The sequence below is a fragment of the Pseudophryne corroboree genome, chromosome 2 (assembly GCF_028390025.1).
Source record: "Pseudophryne corroboree isolate aPseCor3 chromosome 2, aPseCor3.hap2, whole genome shotgun sequence".
NCBI lineage: Eukaryota > Metazoa > Chordata > Amphibia > Anura > Myobatrachidae > Pseudophryne > Pseudophryne corroboree.
Genome location: NC_086445.1, coordinates 164,106,264 through 164,121,113, shown reverse-complemented (window position 1 = coordinate 164,121,113; position 14,850 = coordinate 164,106,264). Strand labels below are relative to the sequence as shown.

The following is a 14,850-nucleotide window of genomic DNA, read 5'->3' as shown; positions in this document are numbered from 1 at the left end:
GTATATGTGGTAAACAGAAGCGGGGGGTATTAAGGTGGTCCTGCATGTACACAAATACACATACCCCCCTGTATATATGCATACATACATGCACATGCGTTCCTGGCCCATATACTATTAATTGAAATATCCATCTCTGGACATATAACAGAGCTCCCATAACAGGTACGCAGTTCAGAAGAGAGAGGTTCAAGTGAGATATATAGGCAACCTCATATTTCTCTTTCAAAAATACAGCACCCAGACTTCCATGATGGTCCCCCATCTATGTACTGCCTGGGCCCGACACTGCTTGGCTTCCAAGATCGGGCGGAGTTGGGCATCTCCAGTGTGGTATGGCTGTAGTAGTTGTACGAGACCGAGGTCGAAAATTAAAAGAAGTAAAGTGAAATGAGAAGTTGGAGGTGAAAAAGGTCACTCTATATATATATATATATATATATATATACACACACACACTGTATATAGAATAGAATATCTTGTGATTGTGGACTAGCCTATATAGGTAAAACGAAACGCATGATTAAATTGCGTATTCAAGAACATTTGAGAAACATTAAAAATAAGATAAATATTCATAGTTTGTCAAGAAATTTTTCTGAGTTCCAAAACTCAAATACAAATGGGTTCAAATTCACTATTTTAGAACATGTTAAGGAAAACGACAAAGGAGGAAGTAGGGAATTAGAACTGTCAAAACGTGAATCATTTTGGATCTTTACTTTGAATACATTAACTCCCTATGGGATTAATGAAAATATAGATATAGTCTCATTCTTGTGATTAATATCAAGTTTCTAATTGTAAAGCACAACAGAATATGCTGTGCAATATAAGAAACTGTTAATAAATAAATAAAATATCAAACCCCAAGTTTTTCCATTATGTCAGTCAATAACTGTGAGAACTAAAAAAGTAGATGGTTTAAAATATATAAAAAAATTGTTTTATGGTGAACCGTGAAATCATATATCAATCTGTTTTATTGCTCGCCACTATATAAAATTAAAAATGTGGTTAGCGTTATAAGAACATCTTATGGTGAATACTATTTATTTATGACTCCTAGGGGTATATTTACTAATATTCATGTTTTAGCCGTTTTTAAGGGTGTTTGAACTCGAATGGTATCGGGTGCATTTTACTGCAACATTTTGAATCCTGATACGGTCATTTACTAAGCTGCCGAGTTTGCAACATTCGTCTTTTCCGATGTCGATGTGATTCGTAATGTCAGGCAGTATTTTACGGGAGTGATGAGTAAAACACTGTCTGACAAAACACAAGGAATCTCGGCCGGATCTGTGAGATCCGTGCAGGGCTTCATTGTGCACCTTTAAAAAAAAAATTAAAGTGTTAAAAATCAAGAAAAAATTGCGTGGGGTCCCCCCTCTTAATCACAACCAGCCTCGGGCTCTTTGAGCCGGTCCTGGTTGCAAAAATATGGGGAAAAAATTGACAGGGGTTCCCCCATATTTTAACCAGCACCGGGCTCTGCGCCTGGTCCTGGTGCCAAAAATACAGGGGACAAAAAGCGTAGGGGTCCCCCGTATTTTTAACACCAGCATCGGGCTCCACTAGTCAGAGAGATAATGCCACAGCCGGGGGACACTTTTATATAGGTCCCTGCGGCCCTGGCATTAAATCACTAACTAGTCACCCCTGGTCGGGGTACCCTGGAGGAGTGGGGACCCCTTAAATCAAGGGGTCCCCCCCCCTTCAGCCACCCAAGGGCCAGGGGTGAAGCCCGAGGCTGTCCCCCCCATCCAAGGGCTGCGGATGGAGGGCTGATAGCCATGTGTAAAAATAAGAATATTGTTTTTTGTAGCAGTACTACAAGTCCCAGCAAGCCTCCCCCGCAAGCTGGTACTTGGAGAACCACAAGTACCAGCATGCTACAAACACACAGAAAAAGCAAAAGCTCTATTCTGGGTGCACTGAGAACCTCACAATTATATTTAAAACTTAACTTTTATTAGTATATACTCATGCAAAAATTATTGATCAGCCAATATGAAATATTAAAAAAGATAGTGTGATGATAGAAAAGAAAAAGTGTTTAAAACAAATCTTTTATTATTTAAAAACAGAGACTGTTACGAATCTAGGGAATTCCCTATATAAAGGCTATATAGCCCACCGCTGTAGTATTATGTATTATCCTTTCTGTCCTCTAAGTGTTACTTTCTGTAGTTAAATTGATTCACATAAGTTGAAGAACTAGATATATTCAACTATCTTACTTTTTAGATTGTGTTGATACAAATAGAAGAAAAAGGTTGTCACATTTAAATTATACTCATTTCATAATGTATCCTAGTGACAGTCTGTAATAAAGTATCCTATTAGTTGCTTCTGTTCTTCAATTCGTTACATATTACAGAGGTCAGGTAATGTGTTATCAACATTCTGTATTATCATTCTAAATGCTACTTTATTTAAACAGAATTTAACCAGAAATCGCAACCATGTTCTTTGTATTCTAACTAATCCGTATGCTCTCCAGCACCCCGTCTCTGACTCTTAGTGCTGATTAGTCTGGTGCTGACTGATTGCCTGTATTAATTTTCAGTGTTTGTCTGTTACTATTGTGTCGCAAAAATAGGAGAGTCCTTTATAGGTACAATTCATTGTTTCCTTATAGCCTGCATTTTAGTAGGTTAATGGCACCAGTAAGGAAAGATTTACAGATCCCTGAATTTCACTTGTGCCTATTGGCCTTTACTAGGTTTTAATAATGGGCACACTCTTATTGTTTTAAATACGTTGCCTCTGTACCTCCTACTGTGCCTACTTGCCTCCTGTCGCTATTATGAATCACATACAACTCCCCTTTGACACAAATGTATCTAGACAAATGATATTGTACACTGTGTAACAAGCTTAGAAGTGGCTATTGATTAGATCCTGCTGCATGTGAACCGCAGCCGTCTGTGTGCTAACCGCCGCTTGTTGGTGATTGTAAGTAGCTGACCACGTGTGGCCGCCCTGCTGCTGTGAGCAGTGTGCGGCTCGTTCTCCCTCCGGCGTTCGTACCGCCGTAGCCCGCTCACTACCACACAGTGACACTAAGGTGGTCCACATAAAATTGGTGTAACACTATACTTGGTACAATCATGCACATTAATCTACAGCGGTTCTGATCTCGTAACAGCCTCTGTAAATGCCTACGCACGTTTCACAGAAGGCTGCTTCGTCAGGGCATCTCTGCTGTGCGCAGCCTGACTGACAGCTCAGGAGCGCACAGCCAATCAGGAGAGTGCCACGACGTGGCGCTCCCTGATTGGCTGAAGGGACCCTCTGTGACAGGAGTCACGGGGGGTCTCGGCAGTCGGGAAAAGGGGTCCCATGTGTAAACATGGGACCCCTTTCAGTGCGTTGTTCGGGTTTTTCGGTTTGTTTTTTTGTCAAGTACGTGGATTACAAGCTCAGAAGAGGACCGATCTACACTGGATTTTTGTGAGTATAATTTTATTTTCAGGTACCCCATGGATTCTACTTGGAGAAGTGGACCGACCCTCGTGTGAACATAGGTAAGTATATGTGAATGTAGGTGTGCATGTATGTAATAACGTTTTACTTTCACGGTGTGTGAGTTCTGTTTTTATTTGGGTATTTATTTTGTAGTAGCACTACAGATACCAGCGGGCCCGTTTTTCCACCGCATGCTGGTACTTGTGGTTCTCCAAGTACCAGCTTGTGGGGGAGGCTTGCTGGGACTTGTAGTACTGCTACAAAAAACAATATTCTTATTTTTACACATGGCTATCAGCCCCCCATCCGCAGCCCTTGGTTGGGGGGGACAGCCTCGGGCTTCACCCCTGGCCCTTGGGTGGCTGAAGGGGGGGGACCCCTTGATTTAAGGGGTCCCCACTCCTCCAGGGTACCCCGGCCAGGGGTGACTAGTTAGTGATTTAATGCCAGGGCCGCAGGGACCTATATAAAAGTGTCCCCCGGCTGTGGCATTATCTCTCTGACTAGTGGAGCCCGGTGCTGGTGTTAAAAATACGGGGGACCCCTACGCTTTTTGTCCCCTGTATTTTTGGCACCAGGACCAGGTGCAGAGCCCGGTGCTGGTTGTTAAAATATGGGGGAACCCCTGTCAATTTTCCCCCATATTTTTGCAACCAGGACCGGCTCAAAGAGCCCGAGGCTGGTTGTGCTTAGGAGGGGGGACCCCACGCAATTTTTTTTTAAAGTTTTTACACTAAACGACCCTTTCCCATAGATAACCATGCACAGATCTCACTGATCCGTGCATGATTATCCAAACTCGCCAGGAAAAAGCAGGTCTATTTTTTTGCTGCTTTTTTTTACGAATTGCAAAAAAAAACACCCGCACTTGAGCATTCAGAGACTAACACCCAAATACGAATTAATAGTGAATACCCGTGTTGTATGAAATAACAGCCGCATTTGACCGATGGTCTATTCATTCGTATTTCTGAACTTAGCCTTAAAAACCATTACGAATAGCCCAAACACTGCCGAGATTTGAGTTTAGTGAATTCCCGTGTTGGGACTTAGAAAAAAAAACACAAATCGGTCAAACTCGGATTATTAGTAAATATAGGCCCTAGTGTAAAATGCGTGTCAGTTGAAAGACTATCCATTAAGATCTATTTCGGCAGATAATCATAGACAATATAACAATAATAAAAATAAATATAAGAAAATTCATGTCTTTAATAGGCTAAAGAATTAATTAGATTAATAATAAAAACACAATCAGGAAGTGAAATCATATGGGTTTAATAAAAATATTGTACAAATACAGCACAATTATCACTTAAAGAGCACCACAATAACTAATAATAATAATAATAATAATAATAATAATAATATCAATATATTTGTAAATAAGCACATTAAGGTATTAATGATAGTTATATCGCGCTGCCATTATTATGGCAACTCGATCTCTATAGTTCACTAGGGTTCTATAAATAAAAATTGTATATTTAGAGTACACAGTTGTTTAAAACAACATTATATATGGTCCCCGTTGTTGCTAAGGGGACTTAAACGCGGTTATTAGGGAATACAGGACATCGTTGCTGTGACAACGCTGGTCTTCCTGTTACAGATCACGGCTCACGTCACGTGGTGCGCGCAATGACGCGACGCACCACTGTTTTAGAACACAGGACGCCGTTGTCAAGATAACGCCAGTCATCCAATCACGGTATGCGGCTTCTCTAACGTCATCACACTCGAGCGTGATCACGTGATGTGCGCAATGATGCGTCACATCGAGAAGGAGGCCTGGAATGCACCCAGGAAGCGGGATGTCTACTCCTTGAACGTAAACGAGCTATTAAGCTCGTTTTTAAACAGTGCAAATGATTCACTGACCACCAATGAAGCTCACAATGTTTCTAATACAGATAATAAGTGGCACCACTAACAGAGAACCTGTTAAAAGGTTAAAACTAGCACTTAGGAATAATCAGTTTAATAAGACACATGATATGATGTAATCAATTAGGGGGTTTAAATAGAGGACTAGAGATAGCCTCATTCATGTCATTTTTGAGCTCCAGACTGAACAGAGCTGCTGCAATAATGCTGGTGAGTCTATGGAATACTTTCATATAATACTCTACTCCACGCTCCACGCTCTCTATGTACCCCATCTGCAGTGTCGGACTGGGGCAAGAAGGGCCCACCGGGGTTATGCAGTGGTGGGGGCCCATACTTAGGGGTGTGGTTAGCCTACAAAGGGGGTGTGGCCAACCTCCACAGAGTGCAACATATCTACCATGTATAATACAAGTGCACAGTCTGGTACCTGATCCCTAGAGGAAGGAGTGGGCCCCCAGGCAGTGGGGCCCACCGGTGGTTTCCCCTGTACCCCTGTGGGCCAGTCCGACCCTGCCCATCTGTGTCACCCCTGTCTGTCTACCCCTCCCCTTAGAATGTAAGCTCTCACGAGTAGGGCCCTCTTCCCTCATGTGCTTATACTTTTCTTACTTTAGTAATCCTCAACTGCCCAGATCCCACAGTTTTTTGGCCACCTGGAACTTATCTCTATGTTGTTTACTGGTGTAGATATGCTTAGTTACCCTGTACTTGTCCTATATTGTCTTCAACTGAAAGTCACTGTTTTCATGTTTTGATTATGTGCATATGTACTCTGTAATTGGGCGCTGCGGAACCCTTGTGGCACCATATAAATAAAGGATAATAATAAATAATAATAATACAATTTACTAGTTCAATGCCAATAGCATTAATATAAATGATCTTTAAATAGGTACTCAGATAAAAGCCAGTCCTTAAGTCTCTAAGTAAGTATCAATCTATGACTCAGTTTAACTTTTTGGCTTAAATAAAACTAGCAAGTTTACAAATTTTATAACCCTTATATTTTGGATTATAGGAACCCACAGTACGAATCATATTATAAAGCATTCTGCTGGCAGAATTCAAATAAGACTACTATAGAAATAAAAAAACATTCTCTATCTTTTAAAAGAAACACTCCCAGTAAGTAAGGATCAACAACAATAATAAAAAAATTATAACAGGACTTCCAATATTTAATGATGGTATAACTAAGAAATCTTTTTGTTATCTGAACAGGCAAAATTGTTTGCTATTGCATTGGGTGCAAAACCTGCACCAGTCAGCAATGAATGGAAACCTTTTCTATCATTAAAAAACAGGAAAATATAATGAAAATTAGTAAGTATGTCTATACCAATACCTAGTTTTGGAGTCTTTCAGCTGACTGTCATTAATAAAGATATCAGTAATAAATTTTGCACATTAATTATATTGATATAGACCTGGTTTAAAAACAGAGATCAGCTGTTGTTACTTGTATCATTGGATTAAGTGAAATACCTATGTATACGTTCCCCCTAAGGGTAATTGTGAATTGTGAAATATGTACCTCCATACCAGATATTGTGGAAATTGAGTAGTCACATTTTAAATGTTTTTTTTAGTAAATTATGTAACATTTCTGCCACTAAAACACCGCTTGTTCTCTTTTTTTCACACTCAAAGACACCCCTGAAGAAGTCGCCTAAGACGAAACGCGTTGGATGAAAACTATATATGTTATATCTGTAAAAGTGAATGGGCTATTAAAAGCCTGGAAGTTGTTACTGTTATTTCTGGTGAAAAATTGTTTTGTGAAAATTAAATCTTTAATTCATTAATTTTTTAAATAACTGTTTTAATTGTATTTTAGTAAACTAATCTATATATATGAATACATTGGATGTATCTGTGCATTAAGGTAATAACAGTCATTCCTCAGTTCATATTCTCTACCATTTTAAATGGTTTCTAACTTATTAAGATATTTCTAATCGATCAGAGCGCCCGTCAAATAAAACCATATATATATATATATATATATATATATACATATATATATTCTTTTTTGGGGAGAGGCAGCCTGCAACCCTAAATCCGCCTCTGCTTGCATGTGGTATGTTTTGTCCAATCACAGATCAGCAGGAAGTGGTAGCCGATTTTTAACCAATTTTTATGTCTACATGCTGTCAAATTTGAATGGAATTGACAAAAAAACAAATGACTTTAGACGCTGAATTGCTCACATTGAGGATATACTCAGACAGAAAACCTGCAGCTTCCATAGAGTAGATGCAAGGTATCTCAGTCCTTGCGCAATCAGACACATGCTTGTGCACCATGGGAGGGGCTGATACTAGCATTAGCCTATAGTCGCATATGTGACTATGGCAAAAGGCGATCGTAGCAGCGTGCAACTCAGTCAGTCCCTAAATGGCAGATGTATCAAAATTTCGAGATAAAGCGAGTAGTTGTCAATAGCAACCAATCAACTTCTAGCTATCATTTATCTAGCACAGTCTATAACATTACAAAATATTGTGGTTGCTATGGACGTCTCCACGTTATCTCTCGCAAAGGTTTACTATATCCCCCACCATGATACTATGTGAGACTATCTACGTATGACACACACACACACACACACACACACACACACACACACACACACACGATACACCAAACATACACCTTATTTCACACAGTCGCATCTAACACCTGCCTCATTGGGTACTCCTCAGAAAGGTACAGAAAGCAGGTTTACCATTACCATCCATAAAGTCGACTTATAACTTAGGGCCTGATTCAGACCTGATCGCTGCTGTGTGTTTTCGCACAGCGGGCAATCAGGCATTAACTGCGTATGCACCGCAATGTGCACGCGCACTGGCCAACAACAACAGGCATCGTCGGTCAGTGTCAGGCTGGTGCAAAAATTCTAATCGTACAGCCATTCACATGCTGATTGACAGGAGGAAGCCGTTTGTGGGTGATAACTGACCATTTTCAGGGAGTGTCAGGGAAAACGCAGGCGTTCCCAAGTGTTTTCAGGGAGGGTGTGTGATGTCAGCTCCCGCCCCGATCAGCCCATTTTAATCGCACTGTAGGAGTAAGCCCTGGGCTGCACACAGACTGCACACACTGGTAAAAGCCAGTCACTGGTGAGTGAGGTGCGAACGGATTTGCAGCTGTCCGCTGACTGAGGTTTTTTTTAGCAGCTCACCGTACACATGCGATCTCACACTTGCACGGCGACTATACACTCCCCCAGGGGGCGGGTCCTTAATGCGTTCCTCTGTTAACTCAAACATTTCTGATTAAACCGTTGTTTGGGTTAATGGAGAAACGCGTTAAGGACCCGCCACGCTGCTATTAGCTCCTGCCCGTTCACCCATCCATCTCCACAGCCAGAGCCTTTGTACCAGCTGTACCTGTCACAGCCGTCCAGCCGAGAGCTGCGCCCTCCCTTCCCATATATCGAGCTGTCACCGCCGCTCCCACATACAAACCACGGACCCTGCATGCCGACTGCTGGTCTCGCTGAGACCATATTGGAACCAGTGGTGAGCTAACCAAACAATAGGCGGATGGGGATGTGGTAGCATAGCGCACTCTCTATGGCCACATCTCCGCTAAACAGCAACCATAAAAGCATCATAACTCAGCCTTTATTGGAATTTTCTTGAAATATATGAACGTGGATTACCACTTGAACTATATTCTGTCTGTGGACTGACTGATGGTGCATTAGGTGATCCTTAAAAAATGTGCCACATTGTTCTTTACTATCAGCAGTGTTATATATTGTTTTTATATCTATATATGCATTTAAATTATTATTAAAATTTATATTATTCATAAATTGTCTGAGACAAATATATAAATTTTTTACTTAAGCGCTCTCTTGTGATACTTTTTTGTCATATTTTTTAGTTTGAGTTCCTTATTATCCAGTACCAGATGAGTTCCCAATTGTCCAGTACCAGATGATTTGCCTATTGTCCAGTACCAGATGAGTATCTTATTATCCAGTACCAGATGAGTTCCCTATTGTCCAGTACCAGATGAGTTGCCTGTTGTCCAGTACCAGATGAGTATCTTATTATCCAGTACCAGATGAGTTCCCTATTGTCCAGTACCAGATGATTTGCCTGTTGTCCAGTACCAGATGAGTATCTTATTATCCAGTACCAGATGAATTCCCTATTGTCCAGTACCAGATGAGTAACTTATTATCCAGTACCAGATGAATTCCCTATTGTCCAGTACCAGATGAGTATCTTATTATCCAGTACCAGATGAGTATCTTATTATCCAGTACCAGATGAATTCCCTATTGTCCAGTACTAGATGAGTTCCCTATTGTCCAGTACCAGCTGAGTGTTAGTCAGGAAGTGCCTAAGTGATATCACTGGTCTGCATTCTAGCTCAGCCCATACGCCTCCTCCTAATATAGGTAACTGCCCTATTTTTTTTAAAAATACAGCCATACATGTGACCAGGGAATGAGGAACCTAGCAGAATTTCTACTCTTTAGAAGTATATTCAGAAGAGATGTTTTATAACATACTTTAATTATATTTCATTTCATACAACTTAAATCCTACAAATAATTCCTCTTTAATGTAAAAACTGAAATAAATGATTAAACAAATCCATAAATGAAATAGCAGTTTAACTTTTTGGACATCTCAGCTGTTTCTTACCTTGCAATCACCCGTCTCTTGTGATGGTGCCGGTTTTCCAGATCTGGAAGACTTTGTTGATACTGGAGAGTATTCGGAGACTCCGGTCATACACCTCAAGTTATTGAGACTGCTCAGGTATTTTTTTCTGAGCGCTAATAGATCCTGTAGATATTGGAGAAAATCCTGAGTCTTGCCAAACATCCACGCTGAGTCCTCATCTTTGTAATGGCAGCATCCTGACCCCTCAATATTCGTGGTACTTTTGTATTTTTTTAAGGACCCAGAAATGGTCTGTTTACCACCTCCAACCACAAACATAGAGGTGCTGCGGACCAGTCGTACTGGCGAGAGCGTGCCATCATAAGATGTGTTACCCTCTATAAGATCACGACTGCAGGAATTCGGATGAAAGGCTGAATGGATTTTTTTTAGCATTTTTTTTTTTTTCAAAACTTTGCTGTATAATTACAATATGCGTTTGATCTACTCTCTTCCAGGTAACCCAAACTTTTTGAGCATCCGAAAGCAGACATCATAGATTGGTGTATGAAAAAGACTGGCACTTGTGATCTTTGTGGTTGATTCACCCATGGACTTTTTGTTCTCAAGCACACCAAGTGCAAATCTCCATAAATATTATAATACTGATTTTTCCCTAATAAAAATTGCTTCTTCGTTCAACATCCTTTAAGTGCACTGCAAAGTTAGCCAGCTCAGACACAAAGACCCATCACTGATACAGTCTCCGACAACGGATCTCAAGTGTTCCTCTCCATGGTGACAGGAAAGCACATGGGTATCTGGTATCCGATTATTGTTAAGAAAATGGAGTCAGGTAACCAGATGCAATGAACACTGTACACAGGAGGCTGAGTAAGAAATTCATTGCATTAGCTAATTTATTAGACACAAATATTTCTATCATATGAACAGTTTGGAATATGAGTAGGATTCTGTAAGAACTACCAACAAAACATAATAGTCTAATGTTTTGTAAAGTGTGTCATTTCTTTTCAGTGTATTTCAGAAGAAAGAAGTAGTTTATATATATATTAATGTTTTTCTCAGCCTCAATAGTGTTTTGATGCCTGGAGCTTCTAGTCACTGACTAAACACCTGCTATTTTATTGCAGAGCTATGTAAATAACTCCTGAAGGTTAATGCTACAATTTAGTTTTAGTAGAGAACATATTAATGAATGCACACAAAAAAAATTATCAAATAAAAGCAATTGTATTATTGCCATGAGCTAAAATGCATTCCTCACCTCTGTTCTCTGTTTTTCTGTTCACCCATATTGCCTTTAGAATGTAAAATCTTGACAATAATATATATTCCCCAAACACAATGAGTAGTATCAGCAATGAAATTGTAAACTGCATGATAATAGTAAATACAGAGATCTCAGTTACATATATTTGCAAAGATATGATTAAGCTGCCAGGCCACGTCAAGGCATCTGTTACTGGCAGTCCTAACGCTATGTAATAGCACCCACTCTGGGTCACAGAACTGCATATTGTTATGCTACATGATAATAGCACATACATAGATATATCTAAATTGAGAGCCAGCAGGACTTTGTAAAGGACAGCTAATAATAAAGGTCTCTGTATTTAGATATCCCAATTAGGAGTGGTAATCTATTGTTGTATGTACTGTGGTTCTGATGGTGAGTGATTACCACATTTGATTTAAGCTGAAACTGGTTGGAGCCCATGTGACATTATTTTATTTCTTGGTCTACCTTTTTATATGAATGTAAGTTCTTGCAAGCAGGGCCATTTGCCCGTTGTATTTCTCCATGCAATTATGTAAACCGAAGACTGTTTAACAGTTTGTGATGTAACATTTGTGTTCTTACTGCTATATATGGTGCAATAGAAGCTTTGTGGCCCCAAATCAATAAAATCCCATCATATAAAGACTGAGGAGTGTGGACAGCCAAATTTCTTCACCGGATCTGTTTGGAGGTAACCTGTATGGGTTTTTTATTACAAACTTCGACAGGACCTTCTTCTTTTTTCTACATGTTAGTTGGACCTTGTACTTTTCGTTCTGTGTGATCTGGACCATAAGGGTCATTCTGACCCGATCGCACGCTGCAGTTTATCACAGCGGTGCGATCGGGTCAGAACTGCGCATGCGCCGGTGCCTCAGTGCGCCAGCGCATGTCAGACGGCCGAAGGTCACACGCAGCCACTGCGTCTGGGGAGAGATGAGTAGCTCCCGGCCAGCATGCTAAAGCTGCACTGGTCAGGAGCTACTCTTGAAGTTTGGAGTTTTTTGGAATAAAGAGCTTTTTGTTTTGTTTTGTCTTGTTTTTATAATCGTCTGGATATCTATTTCTTCTGTTTTTATACATGAAATTGGTGGGGAACTTCCTTCACCACAAGGATAACCAGAGAGAGAAAGGTACTTTTTATATGCTTTGAAAATCTTCACTATTGCAGTGAGTGGGGTACGCCTGTTGAAAATATCCACCCAACGTATTTAAAGATACCTTTATGTGCACGTTGTTCTTCTAATAATAGTGAGTGGGGTACGCCTAAATATTCTCCTTTTGGAAGTTTTTGCAATTCTGATATAGGACTAGTTCACTAGTGGAATACTCAGAAGTATGCCTTTAGTGTCATAACATTACACTATCGTAAATTTCCTGAGTTTAAATTGCTCTACATATTTTTTATGCGCATACAATGGTCCTGCTTGGGGGTTGACGGTTGAACATTCCATGAACGGTGTCTGAAGGCTTTGAGACGGCTGACTGTGGTGCTCTTTCTGCGGGGGGCTTCACATTCTCACCCCCCCCCCCGACCCAGGGGTCGCCATGGGGGTGGTGTTGGGATCCTTTTACCCTCAAGCTACACATACCAACTTATACTTCCAGAACCATCTCTTACATTCTCTACATTTGAGGTCCATGCAATACGCCTCTACCAACCTACTAATCTTCGAGTTGCTGTCATTTACCGTCCACCTGGCATTTCCTCCAAATTCATCTACAACTTTGCTTCCTGACTACCTCACTTCCTCTCTTCTGACATTCCCTCCATTATTCTAGGTGATTTCAACATCCCTATCGATAACCCCACAAAATCACCTGCCTCTAAACTCCTTAACCTCACCTCTTCACTTGGTCTCTCCCAGTGGACCACCTCACCCTCCCATGTGAACGGGAGCTCACTGGATCTGGTTTTCACTCACCGCTGTGATATTTCTGATTTCTCCAATTCCCCTTTTCCCCTCTCTGACCAGCACTTGCTCTCTTTCAACTTATCTATCTCTGCTTCCCCATCTCTCCCTCCTAAGGCTACTATCACTAAGCTACCATCACCTCAACCCTGGCACACCAAATGCACCAGATATCTACAAAAATGCTCACGTACTACCAAGCGACAGTGGAGGAAATCACGCTCTAAGGCAGACTTCCTCCATTTCAAATTCATGCTCTCATCCTTAAGTGCTGCCCTTTCCCTCGCTAAACAATCATACTTCAAAATCCTCATCTCTACCCAGTCTACCAACCCCGGCGACTCTTTGCCACTGTTAACTCCCTCCTCTGCCCACCACCACCTCCTCTCCCTTCCTCATTGTCTGCTCTTGACTTTGCCACTTATTTCACATCCAAGATTGACTCCATACATCAGGATATCACATCCCACCAGACCAGCAACCACCCACCACCCATCCCTTGCCACCCCTCCCCTTCCCTCTTACCAACTCTGACATCCTTCTCCCATGTATCTGGCGAGGAAGTCATGGCCCTCATCCGTTCCTCCCCCCCACACAACCTCCCCGCTCGACCCTATCCCCTCCCACCTCCTCCGCTACCTCTCTCCTTCTGCCTGTTCCCATCTTGCCCACCTTCTCAATCTCTCCCTCTCATCAGGCACTGTCCCCTCTGCCTTCAAGCATGCTCATGTCTCCCCTATTCTTAAAAAACCTACCCTTGATCCTAACACTCTCTCCCACTATCGACCCATCTCTCTCCTCCCCTTTGCCTCCAAACTTCTTGAGCGTATTGTCTATAATCGCCTCACTGCCTTTCTTTCCTCTCACTCACTGCTTGACCCATTCTAGTCTGTTTTCTGTTCTCTCCACTCCACTGAAACTGCCCTCACAAAAGTCTACAATGACCTCCATGCAGCCAAATCTAAGGGCCACTACTCTCTGCTTATTCTTCTTGACCTCTCTGCTGCTTTTGACACCATGGACCACCCTCTCCTTCTGCAAATCCTTCACTCTCTTGGTCTGCGGGATACTGCCCTCTCCTGACTGTCCTCCTACCTCTCTGATCGTACCTTCTCTGTCTCCTCTCATGATGCTACCTCCCCCCCACTTCCACTAACTGCTGGTGTCCCCCAAGGCTCTGTTCTTGGTCCTCTCCTTTTCTCTCTCTATACGTCCTCTTTAGGTGAACTGATTAGTTCTTTTAACTTCCAATACCACCTCTATGCTGATGACACTCAAATCTACCTCTCCTCCCCTGATCTCTCCACGGCTCTCCTCATTCGTACCTCAAACTGTCTTTCTGCTATCTCTTCCTGGATGTCCCAGCGCTTTCTTAAACTCAACATGTCTAAGACTGAGCTGATCATCTTCCCACCCTCCCGCACAGCCTCACCTCCAACAATCTCATTATCCATTGATGGCACGAATATCTCCCCTAGCCCCCAAGTATGCTGTCTTGGCGTAATCCTTGACTCCTCCCTCTCCTTCAAACCACACATTCAGCACCTCTCACAAACCTGTCATTTTCATCTCAAAAACATTTCCAGAATCAGACCTTTTCTCACCCAGGATGCCACTAAGATCATTATTCACTCACTGA

At 41.5% G+C, this 14,850-nt stretch overlaps 1 protein-coding gene and 1 pseudogene across 1 annotated transcript in view; both read right to left on the bottom strand.

Moving 5' to 3' along the window:
• Positions 1-10,501, bottom strand: part of C2H13orf42 (chromosome 2 C13orf42 homolog) — a 59,909-nt gene extending 49,408 nt beyond the window's left edge. The window contains exon 1 of the mRNA XM_063957046.1: positions 10,035-10,501. Coding sequence (XP_063813116.1) covers positions 10,035-10,451 — 417 coding nt within the window. The 5' untranslated portion in view covers positions 10,452-10,501. The remainder of the gene's footprint in view (positions 1-10,034) is intronic.
• LOC135052208 (5S ribosomal RNA) lies at positions 229-347 on the bottom strand (annotated as a pseudogene).
• Positions 10,502-14,850: the final 4,349 nt, after the last annotated feature.